At 35.3% G+C, this 21582-nt stretch overlaps 2 protein-coding genes across 5 annotated transcripts in view; one reads left to right on the forward strand and one right to left on the reverse strand.

The window, feature by feature from the left end:
- Positions 1-368: 368 nt before the first annotated feature.
- Positions 369-4000, reverse strand: LOC110449324. The gene is made up of 3 exons (XM_021496104.1): positions 3609-4000; positions 2389-2613; positions 369-1586 (listed from the first exon to the last, which is right to left on the reverse strand). The coding sequence occupies exons 1-3, from the start codon at positions 3988-3990 to the stop codon at positions 994-996; spliced, it is 1200 nt and encodes a 399-aa protein (XP_021351779.1). The 5' UTR covers positions 3991-4000; the 3' UTR covers positions 369-993.
- Positions 4001-7650: 3650 nt separating this feature from the next.
- Positions 7651-21582, forward strand: part of LOC110449325 (N-acetylgalactosaminyltransferase 7-like) — a 32679-nt gene continuing 18747 nt past the window's right edge. For 2 of the 4 annotated variants that reach the window (XM_021496105.1, XM_021496108.1), the window contains exons 1-5: positions 7651-7890; positions 8161-8344; positions 15927-16146; positions 17078-17216; positions 17505-17671. In XM_021496105.1, coding sequence (XP_021351780.1) covers positions 8213-8344; positions 15927-16146; positions 17078-17216; positions 17505-17671 — 658 coding nt within the window. In that variant the 5' untranslated portion in view covers positions 7651-7890; positions 8161-8212. The remainder of the gene's footprint in view (positions 7891-8160; positions 8345-15926; positions 16147-17077; positions 17217-17504; positions 17672-21582) is intronic. The other 2 variants (XM_021496106.1, XM_021496107.1) reach the window with 2 other exon arrangements.

The following is a 21582-nucleotide window of genomic DNA, read 5'->3' on the forward strand; positions in this document are numbered from 1 at the left end:
ATTTTAAATCCTCAACACCTGAAAATGCTTCAAACCAAGTACGGTTGATATCCATCTCGAAGTTATAGAGAAGAGGCCATAAAGCAATATGGCCTAATTACCCCTATTTTGCCCCGCCCCTCTGCCCCTCAGAGGGTCAGCCCTTCCATTTGAATAATTTCAAATTCTCACCACCTGAGTATGCTTCCAACCATAAATGGTTGATATCCATCTTTTAACTCCACAGCAGCTGTTGCTTGAAGAAATATGGCCAAATTAAACCTTTGGGCCCCACCCTTCAGTCCCCTTGAGGGTCAGCCCCTCCATTTGTACAACTTTAAATTCTTACCACCTAGGAATGCTTCCAGTCAAATCTGGTCAAATTTCAATCATTAATACCAGGTGAGCTAAAATCAGAGGCCTTTTTTTATATTGTTCACTTGAAAAAAAAAGAAAAAGGCATTTTTAGATGCGAGAAAAAAGGTATAACAATGTGCCGGATGCAAGCAAACAACTAAGGTAGCTAACAAGGTGCCCAAAATAACAACCTGAGTGCACCAAATCCTGCTTTTGGTTTAGCCTCAACTATAACAAACACATCTTAATTAAGACGAACTTCGTCTGTCTGTTCAGGATGATAACTGTGTAAATATAGAACAGATTATGATGAATGTTAAACTCAGTACTGTACAATTTGTATAACATAAAATGCTCATTGTGTATATAAAGTTTTGCGGTTTTCATGGTTGATTGCTATGGAACCATAAAAATTAATATAACAAATTTTATTGAGATACGCGACTACTGTTGTTTTTATTAAATTTAGGGTATCTACTATCCACAATAGTTTGTACCACGAAAAATCTAATTAGCATCTAACCATGAAGGTAAGTACCCGCAGACATTTCATTGTATTTATAGTTTGAGCAATATGTGTAAAAATATGAACAAAAATTTGAATACTTTAAGACACTGTCATGGTTCAATTATTACAGTTTTTGATGATCTGTACCTTCAAAATTCAAAATTTGGTTTTCCATTTGGCCAAACAATTTTTTCTTCTGGAATTTCTTCAGGATAAACTGTGTCTTCTTCATAAGATCCTCTCACACTTCCCATAATCAAGTCATTTTTGTAAACATTTAGAACTTCTCCGGCTAAACTGAAAAAATTGGATTTTGGTGCATGTTCTAGGTTTCCTGTTAAGCCACTTCCAAGATACTTGTAATTCACAACAAGCCATACGGCTATCAATGTGGAGTATCGCACCCCTTTTCCAGACCGCCAAGGCATTTTCACACTCTGCATTAGAACATCTTCTTTGCAATCGTATAAAAAGAAAATAACTTCTTTTGCAGATACTCCAATAGCAGGGACAAATAAGTTTTTTGAATCAGGATACTTTTTTTTTTGTAAAAATGAAAATACTATTGCCTGTGCGATCATCGGGTGTTTTATTTCATTGTAGTTAAGATTTTTGCACATAACTTCCACAGATGTCTTATCTCCATGGCGGACTTCTTTGTCTCCTGAGATCAGTATCGGCACACAGTCTTCGCCATGACCAAGAATAATATCAAGACACCCATGCCAGACAGCAGGTTCACCTGGAAAAACAAGCAAACAAAATGTAGAAACTAATGGAAACACAGGCAAAATTGAGTATCAAATATGTAAAACTTTCAAGTTTGAAAGTGAACTTGGGGGGAAAACAAATGCTGTAAAGATTGGTATTTAAGATATATACATCCTTGCAATTGATGCTCCAGGAATTACACTCACTTACGCTCTCTGCACCCCTGGAATATGTCATAGCAAAATCAATGGCTCAGTGTGTGGCACATTGTGGATGAGAGTTGAGACAAGAAGACCAGTTTGATATTTGATATCTGATGTACCTTAAAAGAATCTCGCAACCGCGTAACAGTAAAATTGACTGGCTTTGAAGTCGGGTGTTGCTCCTCTGTAATCTTCAAATGACAGGTATATGTATATCAGCCTAGCGAATGGTCAGGATTTTTTTTACCAAATAGCTACGTAACTGTGTGCCTTAAGTTTTTGCTATGTTATATTCCAGGAGTGCAGAGAACGCAACTGAATGTAACCCCTGGAGTATCGAAGATGAGATATATATTGCAGAGTGAAGAACTGCAAAAAGGTCCGTGAGTGGCCATAACCTCATCTTATGTGGACAAATTACAACTTACAATTGATAACAAGAGCACCGCAGGGCAGAACAATATATGCCTGTCCCATTCCAATCTGACAACTTAAAAATCCTTCTGGTACATTATTGTAAGTCGTTTTGGCCTTACAATAACGGCAGACCTTCATACATAGGTGGAGGTACATGTAGGTGTGTGGGGTATAATTAAAACATATCTTTTAATAGAAAATTGTATAACATACCTACACTGGTATCTCCAAGTCTGTACTTAACATCAGATTTGCATCCACACTGACATACACCACGGGTAAATTCTCCATGATTTCTACAGGTTTCATCAATTGAATAGCTGCTACTCAAAGCTAATTTTGAAAAAACATGTTCTGCTAAAGCTATTGTTATCTGTGTTTCATTGCTGAGTGTTCCACAGCTTTTCCGCTCCAAATCTTTGATAAAAGTCATAGAAGCTGAAAACAAACAAAAAACAATTCTATAACATAATTATAATTAAGACAAATACCTGAGTTCTAGAGTAGTCAGTTCATCTGTATTAGTGCACGTGGTAGTGGGAACAATAGTGCAATATGTTATACAACTCCTATAAATATAGCAGCATTTTGTTGGACCTGTTCTTAGCAACTTTCCACTAACTTCTACAGACAGCTGTAAAATCAATTTATTTTTTATATCCAAAATTTCGAAATTTGTCTACTTCCTATGTGTTCTTTTACAAGCTCAATCCCTGAGTTACAATTTCACATAGTTTCTGCTTAATCTCACAAGAAGAATACGAATAAGGTTGAAATACAATTTATTTACAAACATGGATGATCGCACATTCATGTCTCAAAATGACTACATAGAAGAGGTTGAAAATGTGTTTTGTCAAGATGGCTGCCATGGTGGCCATCTTTGATTTCTGACCAACCCAAAAAATAACATCTGCTAAAAGAATTATCACAGGATCATTCCTGGCAATGTTCAAATCAATTATACAGTCAGGATTGAGCATGTCCGTCTGTGCAAAGGTGTTTGTAATTCTGACATATATCATTAATAAAATAAGGGTATTAGATAATGATAACGACAATAACATGTTTTTTGTCATGATGTGCAATTTTTTCAACACTTTAAACTTAAGCACAAGTATTTTGCACAGAAGTACAAAGGAATTTCACACAACTTGTCACAAGTTCAAATATTCTTTGCACTTATTTGACTTCAGTGTAAATCTTTTGTACTAAAGTTGAAAAGGCACATTGCCATTGGCAAAACATGTTTACACTTTAAGTGCATTTAGGTGTTTTTTTCAGTAGTTTCGATTAATAAAACAGCTGCCAATAATGTGATGTGCTGTGTTTTAACTGTAAGCCTGTTCTGCCCATGGCTACAATCTGCGTCAAGATAAAGATAAAGTTAGCAGTGCTCTGCCCCCGGGTAAAACAGAAATGACTTGGGTTACCGGTATCCGTTATGAAGGTGAAAAGTCTTGCAAGTAAAATTCTCGATATATCGTCCTGGGAATCAGCATGACTTGGATGTTTTAAACAATTATATAACATATCTGTCCCTTTTGTAAAAACTGAATAAAACGGGAAGAATTCTTCCTGGAGAGTTTCTGTCTCGCAGAACGCATCAGAAAATCGTACTCCGAAGCCTGTACAGCCGTTACATGATATCATTTTCAGGAAGAATAATGCGTTAAAGCTGCCCTCAGATAATGACTTAATCGCTTTTTGAACAAGTGGTAGATTGTCTCCCAATCTTCCAATTAAATTGTCGATGATGGCATGTCTTTTATGTTTCTTTAGAGGTGGTGGGTCGACCAAGACGGCAGCAGCCATTTTTGAGTTGTGTATATAATGACAGACAGGGACAAATCGGAGCACCCAAGACCGAATGCATCTATTTTGGGCAACATATGATCCCTCTAACCACCGGGTATTATACGTAAGTATACCGGCAAAGACGATTCCGCCGAGGAATAAAATTCAGTTATAAATTGCTACCAGAGACGTATGATATATATTGCAACTGAAAGCTTGACTTAGTAGATGTAGATATTATTTAAAGTAAATTAAATCAGAGACGTATAACAGTGTTCTACGTCTCTGATTAAATGTTTACGAATTCTCAAAAAATCGTATGAAAAGCATACGGAACCCAGTGATAGTTTAAGTATACAACACAGACACAGGCACAATATGCATTATACATAATTATAAAAACATATTATACATAACGACAGTTAAAAACTAAAAAGATAGGAAGTGAACTTGGGGAGGAGGGGGGGGGGGGGGGGGGGGGGGGGATTGAAAGTGGTATTATGTTGAGAAGATCTACAAGGATGAGTTTCAATGCATTTCATGAGATTTATGAAACGAGCCTCTGGCGAGCTAAAATGAAAAATTCGTGACATCCATTTGATGTCATAACCTGAAACAGGTATAAAGGTGTGTCTTAAGGGCCTCCTGCTGTCAGCACTGGACACAGATGTACGTGTTTTAACTTAAAAGTGTTATTTACCGGCTGTACACAAATTTCACACCGAAGTAGCTATAGGCTAAGGGCTTGGATCGAGATGATTTTCATTATTGAACCAATATGTTAAATTATAACTTGTATATATTATATGGAGAATTCCGTCCATTACTGGCGCCATGGATTGAGATGGTTTTCTGTTGGTTTTTCAACATATTGATCTTATTGTATTTTAATGCGGTACAATATTTCTAGAGTTCAATCACTATGTGTACAATGTAGTTGTATATTACGATTATACATAATCTACTCGAAAACAAGAGGAAAGCACCTTTACAATGTATTTGATCTCTCCAGATGTAATTTAAATATAGGTATTGGTTTAATTATTGTTGACTAGATATATGAGTACATTGTATATTCTATAATTATTTGATTTAAACGGCTATGGCTGCATTGATTGTAAAATAAAAGTTGCAAACAAAATTACACAATGCGAATATTTTAGTTAAACGCAGTATGCCCAAGCCTCAATAGAAACGTATGGACACATTGATGTGCGACGACATTGGGTTCAAACGTCATATTATTTAACGTTACATTGTACAGTGTGTACACGACGCCATTTAAAAATAATATACATTTCACGTCAATTTTACATATAATAAGATAATGATATATGATGCCATATATTTTCAGAAACTGCTTTATTATTACAAAAAATACATAATTATTATTGTGCATGAAAACATGAAATTTGATTTGCCATAAGGACCCCTCTCCTTGGCGCGCCTTATATATTCGGAGCGATCCGCTCCTTTTTCAAGACACAGTGAAACAGAACAGTTACATGTACATATACATCATATAACAAGAAGATATAACTGATATACTATAATTAAAAATATAGCTATTATATAAAACCAATAGTCCCCTCGAGAAGATGGGACTTTAACTCTGAACATCTGCGTTCAAAGACGATGTCATCTGAAATAATACGCCTGATGCGCAGAGCTTGGGAGTAGGGTATGCTTCTCGTGGTGTGCGAAGGGTGACAACCTTACCATCCATCAATCAGAGTGGAACTGGTGTCCAAAAATGTGTTGCTCTCCGTGGAGATATCCGCTGTGAATTTGATGGTGGCGTGGAACGCGTTAGCGTATTCAATAAACTCGTCAAGGGAGTCCCGACCCGATGTCCATTTGATTTCAACGTCATCGATATATCTCAACCAGCTAAATGGCTTAATTGGAGCAGATGTTAAAAGTTGGGCTTCAAGATGTCTCATGAAAACATTGGCATATGAGGGGGCCATCTTAGTACCCATGGCTGTACAGCTAACTTGTAAGTAGTTATCCTCATTGAATGTAAAGTTGTTAAGTGTGAGGACAAGTCTGAATAAATCCACCAGGCTATCAGTCGATGGGTGTTTGGTACTGCGCCGTTCCCATGCCTCGCGACAGGCTGCAATGCCTCCGTCATGCGGTATGTTAGTGTAGAGGGAAACGACGTCCATCGTAACTAACAAGGTACCTACTGGTAAGTTCTTAGCAGGTGTTTTGTTAAGATAGTCTGTGGTGTCTTTTAAAAAAGATGGTAAATGTTCCACGAATGGTCGGAGGTGGAAGTGCACAAACTGGGAAATTTTCTCCGTCGGGTGGTTGATCGAGTTAATGATGGGTCTACCAGGGTTCCCAGGTTTGTGAATTTTAGGAAGAAGATAAAACTTTCCTGCTTGAGGGTTTTCGGGGCGCAGGAATTTCGCGGTATCGTTGTCAATATCACCCTTCTCTAAAATTCTATTGATGGTATTATTAATCTGCTGTGCGTGTACGTGCGTCAGGTCACTATCGACCTTACGATAAAATGTCTCGTTGGAGAGTTGCCGATTAGCCTCTTGAATGTATATATATATCGAAATGACGATTTAAAAGTATCGAAACATCTTTAAAAACAAGTATCGAAGCTGTCACGGTTTATGAATTCATGAGCACTTCATGATTCTCAGTTTTGTGTGAAAAGACCTACAATGCAAAAGGAGCTCTGTTTTGGAAATTTTGAGTACGTTGTAGTTCATATTAGTTTTTGGTCAATATAATTATAAAAGGGTCACGATAAAGTTTTAATACCGGTTCCTCGATCTATTTTGATAAGTTGAACGTTGAGGAGGTGAAATTTTGTTTTCGTAATGCGACTTGTCTTTGCCGATATTTGTATTGATTGCTTTTAATCTGTTAAGGCTAATATATTACCACGGAATTAGATTAAGTCCGTGATATTCCTAACGTATTTTTATTTCCAGGAGTTTGTTCTAGTTCAGTCAGTCGTACAGGTATAATACTGTACATAAGGAACGCAAGGGAAAAGGTAAGCATCCAACACGGTGAAAGTTGCTAGATTGGAGGACTTATGATTGATATAAACACCAATGATGTTCTCAAAAATATTCTTTTCAAAATGGTGAACCACAGGGGCACGTTACAAATGTCTGAANACACGGTGAAAGTTGCTAGATTGGAGGACTTATGATTGATATAAACACCAATGATGTTCTCAAAAATATTCTTTTCAAAATGGTGAACATATCGGGACGATCAAAATTAAGTCTGAAATCATTTTTCCGATCTATATACACTGTACATGCAAGATCTGGTGTTGATTAAATACAGATCTAGTAGAAGCCACACGTGCTGGTGATGTCCAAGAAAAGCATAAAATGAGAGCTCAAAGCACGGAATTATATAAAGTCCGTGCTAAAATTCAGGCATCTATTTTTTTCATTATAGTGTAATAATTAAAACGCTATTAAAAAAAATCTTATTAGTATTTATAGTTTTCTTTAAAAGGGTTCCAATTTTGGGCACAATAATGTTAATAAAGACAGTGAAAAAGATAGTTGTTGTAAATCTCCTTTCTCATCGTATGATAGACGTGGTTGTTAGCATAAATACGTTAATTTACACAGTTATTTCCCTTGCATTAAATCTTCATTGAAAAAAATGTAATTTTAGTGTCAACTTCCGGTAAGCAGACAGCGACGATAAAAAGAAGAGTTGTCAAAAATGGAATAAGCCGGAGTTTCTAGCACACGTGTGTTGATCGCTACGGGCCATTTACACCAGTGTTTATCGTTTAATACCCGTGCAATTAATGAAACGCATAAGAATTGGGATATTTGCATGCAGCGTTAATTTGACCATCTGCAGATTAAGTTGATCAGTTCGGCCACGTTGACAGATAAAGAGCTCTTCGCCGGACAACAGGTTCGATTTTATCCTCGGGCTTCCAGCTTTTATTCATTTCAGCCACGCAATTGTTACGTGTCAAATCCTTTTCATTTTAAAATCCACTGACTTCACATTTCACAAGTAACGATCGAGTGTAATTAATTGTTTTGAGTGAACATTTCTAGTCGCCAAACCTTTCATTGATTTTTTTTCCCACATGTGCAGTTGTGACCTGTACAATATACCCAAGCTACAGTCTCAATTAATAAGCTTTTAAGTACGTTTTGATTGATGAATATTTTCTAGCTCCTTAATCCCTTTAATTCCCAGAAGAGGAGCTACCCGACCGACAGGAGCTATGAGGGTGCTACGATACAGAAGAGGAGCAATTATCAAGCTTGGAATCGTCACACTGATCGCTCTCATCATTGTTCCAATTTTCTTCCTAAAACTTGATGGAAGCAAAGATTCTAAATCAAAGAAAGATAAGGTAGGATTTAAATTATTTCTATAGTTTCTCCTGTCCTACAACAAACATTCTTTTCAGTGTTTTCACATTTATTATTTGTACTGAAAAGGTTTGAAAACTAAATAAAAGAAAACTTTCAGCTAGCTGGTACCATTATATTAATGTATTAATGTATTTTCCTTATAGAAAATTAATCATCGAATTGATGAAAATGAAAGAAGAAAGAAGAGAATTTGAACTCTCAAATAAAACTGTACAGCAAAACAAAGACTCATATCCTGCTATATGACACTGTTGTCAACTATTACCCAAACTTCATTCTTACATTAGAACAAATAATCGTAGCAAGTTTTCATCTGTCTGGTTTCAGATGTATGGTGTATTAATGTGTCAACTGTCATTTTGACAATTAAAATATAAGTGCAATAACAGGATGCTCTAGTAAACAACTGGCTTCTGTTGTATTTGTTTGATTATTTTGTCAATATTCTCTTACAATATTTGGTTTTATTCAGAAATATATAACAAATTCTTATAATGTAGATCAGCAGAGGTGAGATGTTATTTGTGGTAATCGATTATGCATATATATTAAGCAGTGATATTTTGCACCTGGTCTGTGCATTTTATCATACCATGGGACATTTTTTCCAGAATTTCCACATAAATGGGTAAATATGTATATTTTCATTAAACTTAACGATACACAATAGAAAATCATTTAATGCATTATAATGCTCAATTTTTTTATTTTTTTTGTGAAAATAAAAATACTGTGAAGATGATCATGACGTTTTGATTTTCCCCTCACAAAAAATATCTAGGAAAATACTAATCTTACTGCATATATATAGGTCTCTTGGTATGTGAACCAGAAAAGACAGGGCTCATAATGACACTGGTTGCATTGCATTATATTAGTGCCCTATGAATTATGTTGGAACTTGCAGCGCAAATTTATACTACATATTATATAAATAAGCTACATGTTTATAGTTTTAACTAATGACACCTATACATGGTTATAAGATTAATGATAAAACGCTTGTAGATAATTAAGGAAGATTAATTGTTGTTCTGCATAATAACATGAACATGTACATTATAGTGATCATTAGGGTAAGGTGTCTGTCATGAGCAGACCCCAGAGGCTATATATATACACATGCATAACATAAAGTTTTATTATGTTTTTTATGTTTGATATGAACAAGATTCCGATAGATGTTTGTTATGTATATATCATTTTGAACAGCTATATATAACTATGACTGAAGGAAATATATTCGGAACTTTTATGTTATAACTATGATATCTTCTGTACAGAAATCTTAACCAACATCATAATAATAAATAATACTGTAGTGATAAGTATATATATATATGTATCTAAGGTCAAAGTCAAATATCCAGTGTATATGCATATATCATGGAGAATTGATAATAATTAAGAATAATTCTGTGGACGAAACTCATCAACTGATTGATTATATTTGATGATATGGAATTATCTGTACTGAAATATGAAACTTTTGATAACACCTGATAAGTAGATGTCTTTGAAAAAATATGTAATGTATAATGAGTGTAGATTTTCCATATAAAAAAATATATAAAAAAATGCAGCTCTATACAAGTGACTATATAGTATTATGAATTGTTCAAATTTTGTAAAAAAACACAAAAAAAAGTAACAAAACTAATTAATTAGAATGTTTTACAAACATGATTTAATATTGTATAGCACCGAATACTGAGTTAATCCCTAGAAAAATAAGAACTTTGCCTTGAAATTTTGATTCAGAGGCATATAAGGCTGACATAAGACAGGGGTGGATCCATGGCCATCTTAACTTTTAATAGACATAAGATATAATTCTTTGAGTGAATACTCATTAAAATAGTCACGTTACAAGTGTCATATCTGGTAATAAGCCCACCCCCTGCTTTTGACATTTTCATACACAGACCGCCTGGGCTTATCACCGGTCTTGGTGAATGTACACAGGAAATTGCTGTAACTTACAGTTAATTGACTAGTTAAAGCTACATGTAAAATATAGACCATTCAATTTTTACCACAATCAAAGACGATCATGCAGGCCTGTCATTTTTATCATAAAGGTTTATCTATAATCCTTTATATCAAACCACACAATGTCAAATTTATATATTATATGTCACACATGTTACACCATTGTGTGTGGACTACGCTTTCAATACCCTATAAAGTTACAATTATTGATTACTTACACTGTAGATATGAAGTACCAGGTACTTCTGCCAGCCTGTAAAATTCATCCTAGACTTACAGGATTAACCATCGCCTAAATAGGAAAATCCATGTTAACTAACACATGGTATACATACATGTACTTGACAATCATAAAAGATTTTGTAAACAAAAAGTCTTCCAATTATATTTGATCTTTTTGTATTTTTTTCTTTGTATGTAGAATCTGTAGCAACATATGTTATACCAAAAAACAGCTGCAAGTCAACTACTTATTTACTCCCAAGACAAAAGCCTATCATACAGTGTGCATCTTGTCTAAATTAAAGATTTTATCAAATAATCATCATAGATACATATCCTATTGATTCATATATTAAGAGTCTACGTATACCTGAAAGTTCACCGAATGATTATGTTAAATATGATATATCGTATTGACGTCAAAAAGGACCATGAACTGTTGTCACAGACTGTCAGTTCATATTTATAATGTCATATATAGATTGGACACAATATCATTAAGTATTAGTGCCAAGATGACAGAATTGAGTATTTTAATTACGCTTCAAGAATCTGACCCGAAAAAACATGTTTTTCATATAACATCTCATGATGTGTCATGTGAAAAAATGATGTTTCCATTTCATATAGGATCACTGATACTTACATAATATTTTGTTATTATTTTAGCTCGTTGGAGGCTTATAAATAATGCATTCATTCTGAGATTGGTTTGGTTTGGTTTAATTTTGTTTAAAGTTTTGTTTAACAGCTAAGACTTAAAATTGTTGTATAAATCTCTATGGCAAATGCATGTGACAGTATAGGATCTACAAGTGTATGTGTATATTATTCAAAAAGATTTGAAGCCCAAGAGTTAAGAGAGGTCATTTAGATTATTTAAAACCCCCGTATTTATTGTTCTTGTACTTGAACATACATTGTATGTTTCAATATGACCTTGTTTGAAATGACAGGAGCTGCGGTGGCCAAGTGGTTAAGGTGTCTGGCAATTTCTGCTACCACTAGCCATCCACCCTTCGGTAACGGGTTCGAGGCCTACGTTGGGCAATCACCAGGTACTGGCAGTAGGTCGGTGGTTTTTCTTTGGGAACTCCAGCTTTCCGGCACCACCAAAACCTGGCACATCCTCAAATGTGCTGTTTAAAGGACATTGAACACAAACAAGCAAAATTGAAATGACAATCAGGTCGGATCAAGCATTTTTTAAGAGACGTTGACAGAGCCAGAAGCCTTCAGAAAGAGGGCAGACTTCTGAGAAAACTTGTTTCTGAGATAGTTACATTGTACATGTATTAACACACATGTCTATAGATACAATGTACATGTAATACATTTTGTACATTTCTTTATATAAATTTGCATGAACAAGAGTTTAACTGTCTGGTTAAAGCTAACAATGCTAGTTAAAAAGCTTTCAAATGAGATTTTATAAGAAAGATTTTTTTCTTCTGGATTTGAGATGTTCCCCACCTGCCAGAGGCTTTCTCTTCTGCTGTCTTATCCAAGGAAGCAACAACATTTTAGAATATACTTGCTTGGTAACGAGTGGGGGGTCTCCCTGGGTACAAAAATCGCTTTACCAGTCAAACCGATTATCATTTTTCAACATGTGAGCAAGGTAACACTACTATACTATATAAATGGAGCACTTTAACAAATTGTAACCTTTTTTTTTATCGGACTAGTTAAATAAAATGCAAAACATCAGAAAAAATATTAAGTGGAAATACAGCTGTATCAACAAAATACAACCAATTAAAATATCCAATGCACAATCCCAGAAACACCCCCCCTCCCCAACAGCCCTGAAATAAATAAACATGGCTTTAAGTTTTATGCTAGTAGCATCCTTATGTGGAAATTGTAGCTCACAAAATTTTACTTATTGGACCATCGCTATGTTCGAATGCACAATGTATGTAAAATTTACGTTTCAAAAATGATCAGAGCTTGCACTTTGAGCTATTGGTTCTCCCAGGTACAGCTCTACACCTAAATATGCCACTATCAATTATTATCTGTTGCCACCAGGCAAGAAAAATTCCCTATAAGTATGAATAATATACAACATTTATATATATAGCACTCTACATGTACATATAATGCAAAATTACTCTAAGGCGCTTTACATCACATGAATAATAGTATTCCGACAGTGACAGATATAAATATAGTAGATAAAAAAAGCATACAAAATAGGTCTAGACTTGTCTCTACCATGTTACCTTCAGATAAGGATGACTCACAGAGCTTAACCTGGTGAATCTGTCATCATACATAATGTTCCCACCTGAGGCTCTTTCGATGTTTAACTCAGATATTAATTCAACTTCCAATATTTTAAATGTAAAAACTTACTCCATTTTACAACAATTATGAATAAAGTTTTCTAACGTGTGTTAAAAAAATCAAATCGCTCTTGTTGGCCAGGATGGAATCGCATAATGCATGGGTCTTACATATGATGTGGGAGGAAATCGGGGTACCCGGAGAAAACCCATATGGTCGGAGTAGTTGACTCCATACCTTTTCACAACTGATATGGGAATCGAATCCCAGCCGTCTTGGTGAAAGGCTAATGTGTTATCCACCGTACATGTACTACCCAACCTGCCAAAAATTTATGGTCAACAGTATACAATTGTTTCATGGCTATTTGGGGAACAGTCAAAACTATCATCCCGAGGTAGGGGGAAGCCCTGGGGAACTGTTTGCCCGAGGCCGCTAGGCCAAGGGCAAACAGTTCCACAGGGCTTCCCCCTACCGAGGGATGATAGTTTTGACTGTTCCCAAAATAACCATGAAACAATTGTTTTATTACCAAATAAATATTAGTATCAATGCTGCATGCAATGTTGCCATTGCTTCAACACTGAGTCGCGGTCACCGAAACGCTTGAACGGGGCTCTCGAGGGGGGATTTCTGCGCATCAAATTCGCGCCGGGTAACAGTTCACTCTGACCGGGAAAACAGTTTTGACTGTTTCATCCCTACAGGCGAAATTGGACAAAAGGCCAGAAACAGTCAAAAATGACTAATTATGATTTATATAGACTATTGGGTAATAATACAAATTGTGGATCTTCATGTATATAGTTGATTAAGGAATGGTGTATTAGTTAGCCAGCTTGCATTGGACCTCAGAACAATGAATAGTTTTTTTTTTTTTTTTTTTTTTGTCTTTGCAGTACACAGACAATAGATCATTTGTCATGTCAGCACCTCGGTTTATGTTATATGCTTGGTAGTGAAATAAAATATAAATCATGGAGAAGTAGGGGAAACGCTTTTACAAGTTTTGGGGAAGTCACCACATTTTTTTAAAGAAAACTAAATTCATACCATATCTATATTTAAACATAATACGCCAGCACTACGTACATGTATGATCATTCAATTAGCATATATTTTCCCGCAATACCATTGCAAGCTTTTAAAATGAGTTTGAAGCTAGTAGTTACAACAGTAACACACTTGGCAACTCTCTCGATTTTGGGCCCTAATATTGAGCCTTTTCAACCAGTGAATTCAATGAAATATTTCTATTTTCTAAGAACTGATGATTTTATCTGAAAAAACACCTAAAAAATGCCATTTAAAAGTGACATTTTCCCCTTAGGGTGTATATAGATGCATTTAATTAATGTTTTTTTTTATTTAGAGCACATGCATCCGTAATCTCCCTAATAGAAGTTTTAAAAAAAATGGCAAAATGTTTATGCAGTAAACTACATCACACATATTTGTAGTCCTTACTTCATAATGTTTTCTTGTCTTCTGTTTATAAGATTAATGTCTGCAGAATTTCAATAAATTGTAACATTGGTAACATTCCATTAGAATTTCTTTATCGTCACCAGTCATTTTAATTATGTAACTCTTGATTCAAATCACTGGTTATACACAACATTTTAAATGAATTTGCAATTGAATCAATATTAAGGTACATGTAAAAAACACAGGCATTCAAATGACACATTTCAAGTTATTGTATACATGCCATATCTAACGATTTGAGCACAAATTTCAATCGGTCTCAAGAAAAGAAACAAAGTTTGGTTAATCTTAGTGAATAAACAAAAGCTACCTGGATTTACACCGACCTTGGTAATAAATATATTAATACAGGTTACCTATGACAATACATAACCTGTGTTACAGCTGTATGTGGAAACTCAAGACATTTAGTTAGCATAACACATTCATTTCACTATACATGCATACCAAATGACTAATGTTACGTAAATTTTACTGTGGCACTATGTCAAACAGCTGAGTCATAGTTCTGAAGACAAATCTGATGTGATCAAAAGTCCTATGATAATTACGATACCCTATTACACCAATGTGTTTTACATATAAATGATCAGTGATAGTCATTACTGATAAACTACCCACATACAGAACCATAAACAAGCCGGAAGTTTTAATAATTTTATTTTCACAATTTGTTTTCACAATTCGTCGTCTTCAAAGTATTGAAAATATATATTTAACTACAGTAAAACCCTGTTGTAATGCCACCCGCTAAACCGCCAAACCCGCACACCACCATTAATTTACTCAGAACGGATTTCCCCAATGTTAATGCCCCCGTTGTAACGCCAAATCCGCCTACCACCATGCATCCTCAATCATATTCCCAAAACAAATGGTTAAAATCACACTATTTTGACCTCGTTAAACACCGCCAGTTTGAGTCGAGTACAGGTATATCCCGATGGCAGCAATGTTACGTAGTGTGTTGTATACATAATCAGATGTATGTTTTGCATGCTCAACAATTTTATATATTAAATTACAATTTAAAAAACCCGTACTCTGAGTAGATTATTATTGTTCAGTTGGTGTATAAACACTTTTTTTTTTGTAAAGCTGTAAATTAAACATGATACACCGCAAAACTCGTTATACTGCCAAAATCACAGAGGACAGAAAGTCGCGGGACAACAAGTTTTACTGTACATGTGCCAGAGATAACACTTAAGTCTATACTCATAGCTATGGTAAAGGAATGTGTACAAAAAAAAAGTTACAAAGATCAAGGTCCCTTGCAATTTTACTGATGTATATATGATATCTATGGATGTTGCATAATAAATCCTCACGAAATCGAGGCATGTTCAGAATGGTATGATCTTCTCAGATGAGATTTGTTTTTGATCTGTGACCATACAAATCTATGATTCAATCTTCCATTGAAATCTAGATTGTTTACTTCTCAGAAATGATGATAACTCTAGATTTGTAAGGGTGTTACAAAACAAGTGGTCATGTTTAGAAAAGAATCAATGTTATAACACAGCAGTATTAGCCTATTATTCCTTTGCATTGTATTTTTAGCTTGCCAAGGATTCGAACCCTATTCACAAAGTAGCGAAATCTCCAGATGCTGCTGAGGAAGCCCCGAAAAATGTTGTTGACAACCCGGTAGAATCTAACAAAGCACAAGAGGAAGTGGTGCAGGTGGAAGTGGCCCACCAGTTTGGCCCTCCGCAGCGCCTCACTCCGGGGCAGTTAGGAAACTTTGAACCAAGAGACTACCCCTCCAGGAATGGACCAGGTATGCATGAACAACAAATCTAATAGCTAGCTTAATACACAACCCTTGGTTGCATTAGAGTTTCATCTTTTTATTGAGCTATGTATATAATATATACAACAAAACACAAAGACTACATTTCACTAGCACTTTCGCCCATCTTGGAGGTCTTCAGGCGACTTGAATATATTTATGATGTCATAAATGGAGTACACATACTTAAGGCGTCAAAAATAATGACTTCATAAACAAAGTACACATTATGTGGATTTCTAGAAATTTGTGATGTCTTAAAATGATTATTTGTGATGTCATACATGTGATACGGGACGAAGACTTGTGTGATACGGGACGAAGGCTTGGATGTATACAAAACAAATGACAAGAGTTTCTGAGTACCTCCCTAGGGCTTTCACATCTTTAGAGGTTCATCAGGTGAAAAGAGGTGAAAGACCAAGGGAGGTACTAAGATTTTCTTGTCATTTTTTTTTATATAGATACAGTGTATAGACTTGCATAATATATTTGTATATATGTAATCTTTCATGTTGCTAAGGCCATGAAGTATTGGCGGATCTCGGTTTTAATTGGACTAGGAACAGGGGTATACCACTCCTCTAGTCCATCGCCCAGGACTACCAGATTTTGGGTTTGTGCTTGGGTATGACCAACTTGATGTTTTTAACATTAAAATGGTCAGTCCATGGTTAATAAAATGGAGGAGATCGTAGATGTCGTGTAGTGGAATATCTCTAGAGATTGTACATATATCAGAATGACTGTTTCCCTGACTGTGCAAAAAAGTGAAAACAGTCAGATCATGTAATAAGAAAATGGAGGGTGGGGGTGGGGGATGGAGGGGTGGGTGGGTGTTATACTGTGTATATAGTGCATGCAGTTTTATCGGTATTGTTGTGTCTATGGTACTATATCCATGTGTACCTATAATTAGGTGAGAATGGTCAGGCTGTGTACACTACAATGGAGGAGAGGACTCGGGCAGACTCCTCCACCAGAGAGTTTGGATTTAACATGGTCAACAGTGATAAGATAGCCATGGACCGAACCATACCGGACACCAGACTTGATGAGTAAGTCCTGTGATAAACACTCCTCAGGTTCTCTTATTTCTGATACATGTTTGTAGCTTTGTATAAATATTGAAATCCTCTTATAAAGACAAACTACGGCCATGAAGGCCCCAAGATTACTAAATTTTCTGTAGTATGCAAAATGTAGCAGCTTGCAGTCACATTCTGAAGAACAGAAAAAATTTGAAGTTAATAAAATCAATGTACAGAAGTTACACAACTTTATTACAACAATTCCCTGAATCCTGTTGTATAAATCACTGTATATGATATCATTTAAATATTTAGATGTAAGTACTGGCAATATCCCGAGGACCTGCCCACAGCCAGTGTGATTCTAGTGTTCCACAATGAAGGCTGGTCCACACTCATGAGGACAGTTCACAGTGTCATCAATATGTCTCCCCCTCACCTACTGAAGGAAGTCGTCATGGTGGACGACTACAGCTCCAAGGGTAAGTCACAAGATTTCAAGATATCAAGATTTTTATTTCACTCGGACACACATAATATGTGTAACAAGAGGTCATGTATATATAACATAGTTTGAGGGCATGACAGGCAAACATTCTATATCATAGCATAGTACATAATAATATATATACGTGTAGTTACATACAAATAATTCAGTGTTCAACTCATATAAAATGTCACTAGCAGACAAAAAAAACCTTATAGAATAGAGACACTAAAGTACTTTAGTTAATTTTTGAACAAATAAGCTTACACTTTTTTACAATTTCATATTAAAGATTGTGAATATTCCTTTCATTTTATGTTGGTTTGGACTTGTATAAAAATAGGCCGGAATATGTTTTTCCCTTATTTTGACTTAAGTGTCGTTATTACAAGTATATAAGTAATGAAACTCGTCCCCAATACCAGTATTACAAAGTGGGCATATTCTGTCCTGTCTTTGAATTCCCACCCATCTTCCTGTTTCTACTGGAAGCTTAATATTTGAAGTTCTAAATTTGCAGATAATTTTCCTATCTTTTGCGTTTAATCTTATCAAATAGTCTTCTAAACCAAAGCGATATTTAAATGTAGAGTACAATCGTCCTCTGGATGAGGTGTCAATTTTATTACCAGGATTGAATAAACTGGTCATGTAATTTATGTATAATTGCAGCTTTTAAATAAGCAATATCAGGCAGACAGGTTTTTTGATGGATCCAAACAAAGCTTAGACCTACGCTATCTAGGATATGTTTAATATAATTCAACCATTTAATCTCGATTTGTCCATTTTCATGTAATGAGTACATCAATTTGTTCATACGACTAGACAACTTATTTTCACTCGAGGTAACTGTTTACCAAAATTTGATCATTCTTAATTTGACATCAACCTCAATAGGGTATCTGCCCGTTTCTCCATATACCATAAAATTACAAGTATTTCTACGTAGACCAAGAACTCGTTTACAGAATTGGAGGTGTTTTTTTCAAGTATACTAACATCCTCATAGCCCCATATTTCTGATGAGTATAGCAAAATTGAAGCAACTAGCGAGTCAAACAATTTTAATTGTAAATCAATGGGTAACATAACATTTCTTTTTATACGCCCGTCGAAGACGGGGACGTATTATGTTATCACGTGAGCGGGCGGGCGGTCGGGCGGGCGAGCGGGCGGGCGGGCGAACGAACGATGTCCGCTCGATATCTCGAGTAATTATTAACAGATTAACTTCAAACTTCACAACAAGGTTAATTACCATGAAACCTCGGACAAGTTCGATAACCGCCATTATCCGACCATAATTTGTGGAGTTATGCCCCTTTATGGACTTGCCGAAACATATATTTCAATCATACAAACAACTGCTCATTCAATGTGTGACGGGCGTATTATATACCGCTCGCGGTAACCTTGTTTTCTTATATACGGCATATAGCGCTTTTTGGGCCTGTTCCTCTAATTGCTTTTTTGCCACTACAAACCTTCCATTATAGTAAAATAGAACACCTAAGTATGGAAAAGAATCTTGAATGTCTAGCTCATTATCATGTAATAGAAATCGATATCTATTAGTATTCTTTCGTTTAGAAAAGATGACAATTTTTGTCTTCTGTGTGTTTACCGTTAGTTTCCAATTCTCACAATAATCCTGAAATTTATTTTGCATTGATTGTAGACCATCTGCTGTCTCTGATCACATTAACACTGTATCGTCAGCATATAAAATAACAAAAAGTTTTACGTACATACCAATATGATCATGACAAAGTTCATCAATCTTCAGTAAACAATCAACATTTTTTTCCAATAAATAGTCTTCTAAATCATTTAAAAATAATGCAAATAAAAAAGGGGAGCAATTTTCCCCTTGTTTTAGTCCGACATCGGAAGTGAACATTTCTGACATTTCATTCCCATTTCTCACACAAGATTTCGTATCAGAATACATGTTAATTAAAACTTTAAATATTTTACCAGTTATGTTACATTTGAGTAGTTTTTGCCACAAGCCTATTCGCCACACCGAATCCAAGGCTTTTCTAAAGTCAATGAATGCACAATATAGTTTTCTACCGGAGGATCAATATAACGTTGTCAAAACGTGTAAAATAAAAATGTTGTCTAGTGTTGAGTGACCTTTTCTGAAACCTGCCTGTGCGTTACTTATGAGTTCAATTTCATCAGATAGTTTGTATAATCTTGCATTTAAAATCGACGTCAAAACTTTTCCCAAGCACGAGACTAACGTAATAGCCCTGTAATTATCCAACTTTTTGCGATCACCTTTGTTCTTATAGATTGGATTGATTATTCCTGTACTCCAACTTTTCGGTATTATACCAGTGTCCAATATTATATTAAACATATCAATATATACAGGTAAGATTGTGTCAACCGTACTCTTTATGTACTCATTGACTATATCATCAATACCACAAGCTTTGTTATTATTCAAATGTTTTATAGCATGAACAATCTCATCAGTAGTAATTCTATCATTCAAAATATTATCATACCAACATTCATTTACAAGTGGAGTTTCGAATTCCTCCTCTGTTTCATTATTAAGATTCAATTTTTAAAAATAATCATGTAGTTCGTCTATTGTCAGATAAACTTTACGGCGACCTTTAGGCTTATCAATTCTATTCAAAATGTCCCAGAAGGCTTTTGGTTTAAATTTGGAAGCTTTCCTCATTTCATGTTCAATATTTTCTTGGAACTTTTTATAGTTACTATTAATGAGTTTTCTGTACTCTATCTTTTTTGTGTTATTTTTTTTTCCGATTTCTTTGGCTTTTAAAGTTTTTGTAATCTCTCTTAGATTCATGAAATTCTTTTCTTTTCATAACACATTCACGGGTAGACCAGGTTTTGTCCTCTTTGCCGAATTGGTGAATACTTTTTTCCCATTGTGCACTTTTTTTGTTCCAAAAACTTTTCTTGATGAGTTCAAAAACAATTCAGCAATGTTATTTACTTAATCGTTTCCATCGTCTCGCGATATAATCTCAATTGGAGACTCGTGTATATTTTTTAATATTTTAATTAATTTCGTGTAATTTGCATCTCTCGTCCATATGTACTGTAGTTACGAAATCAGTTTGTTTTTCGTTTACCCATTTACCGATTCTCTCAGTAAGATGAACCGGTTCCTCGTTTTTGTATACTGTTTCAGAATATTGAATAGTAAATTTTAGTCTAAAGTGCACGTCTGAAATCAAAGGATCAAAGTCTAAAACTTCAAAGTGACACAAGAGAGGAAAAACATTGGACGATACAATCAAATAGTCAACTAAGCTCACATATTTACAAGTATTCTTACCAATGAATCTATCATTGCCGACTCCACCGTTTGCAATGTATGAATTATTATTTTTACAAAAATCAAGCAGATTACGACCAAATGTATTTTTTGTGTTAGGTCTGTTTTTAGCTACATAATCATAGCCATTTGGCATTTTAAGAATGTCCAGATCGTCAGTTTTAGTTTCAGCTAATATAACGACGTCGTGAGACTTCACAATATCAGAGAATTCTGGTAACAGGATTTTAGACCTGACACCACAAATGTTAATAAATGTGAATTTTAAGTCCTGTACCTCCTGACCTCTTGTGACGTGATCCTAGTGGTGCTCATTGTTCCGTCCCGGGGGTAGGGCTCCGTTGGGCGGGTTCCTTAGGGGTGGGGCTCTATAGGGTTCCCCGTATAACGTGTCGTAACTGAGGGTAGCCCTATTGCTACGGCACTTCTGTTCCCTCATTATTGGGTACAAAACGGCTCGTCTTTGGGCAATTTCAGGACGGTATTGCCGCTGAACACTGAACTCCGATTTATCTCGCAGCTTGATAGGAGCTTCTTTGAGGACTCGTTCCAAGTCATTGAAGTTGGCAAATTTG

Source organism: Mizuhopecten yessoensis, unplaced genomic scaffold (assembly GCF_002113885.1).
Source record: "Mizuhopecten yessoensis strain PY_sf001 unplaced genomic scaffold, ASM211388v2 scaffold4563, whole genome shotgun sequence".
NCBI classification, from domain to species: Eukaryota; Metazoa; Mollusca; class Bivalvia; order Pectinida; family Pectinidae; genus Mizuhopecten; species Mizuhopecten yessoensis.

Excerpts from the sequence above, each read along its gene's own strand:
- LOC110449324 (XM_021496104.1), bottom strand. The coding sequence starts at position 3,990 with ATGGCTGCTGCCGTCTTGGTCGACCCACCACCTCTAAAGAAACATAAA. Across the intron at positions 2,614-3,608 it reads CACCTTCATAACGGATACCG|CTTCTATGACTTTTATCAAA; the intron begins GTAACCCAAGTC and ends GTTTGTTTTCAG. Across the intron at positions 1,587-2,388 it reads ACTTGGAGATACCAGTGTAG|GTGAACCTGCTGTCTGGCAT; the intron begins GTATGTTATACA and ends TTGTTTTTCCAG.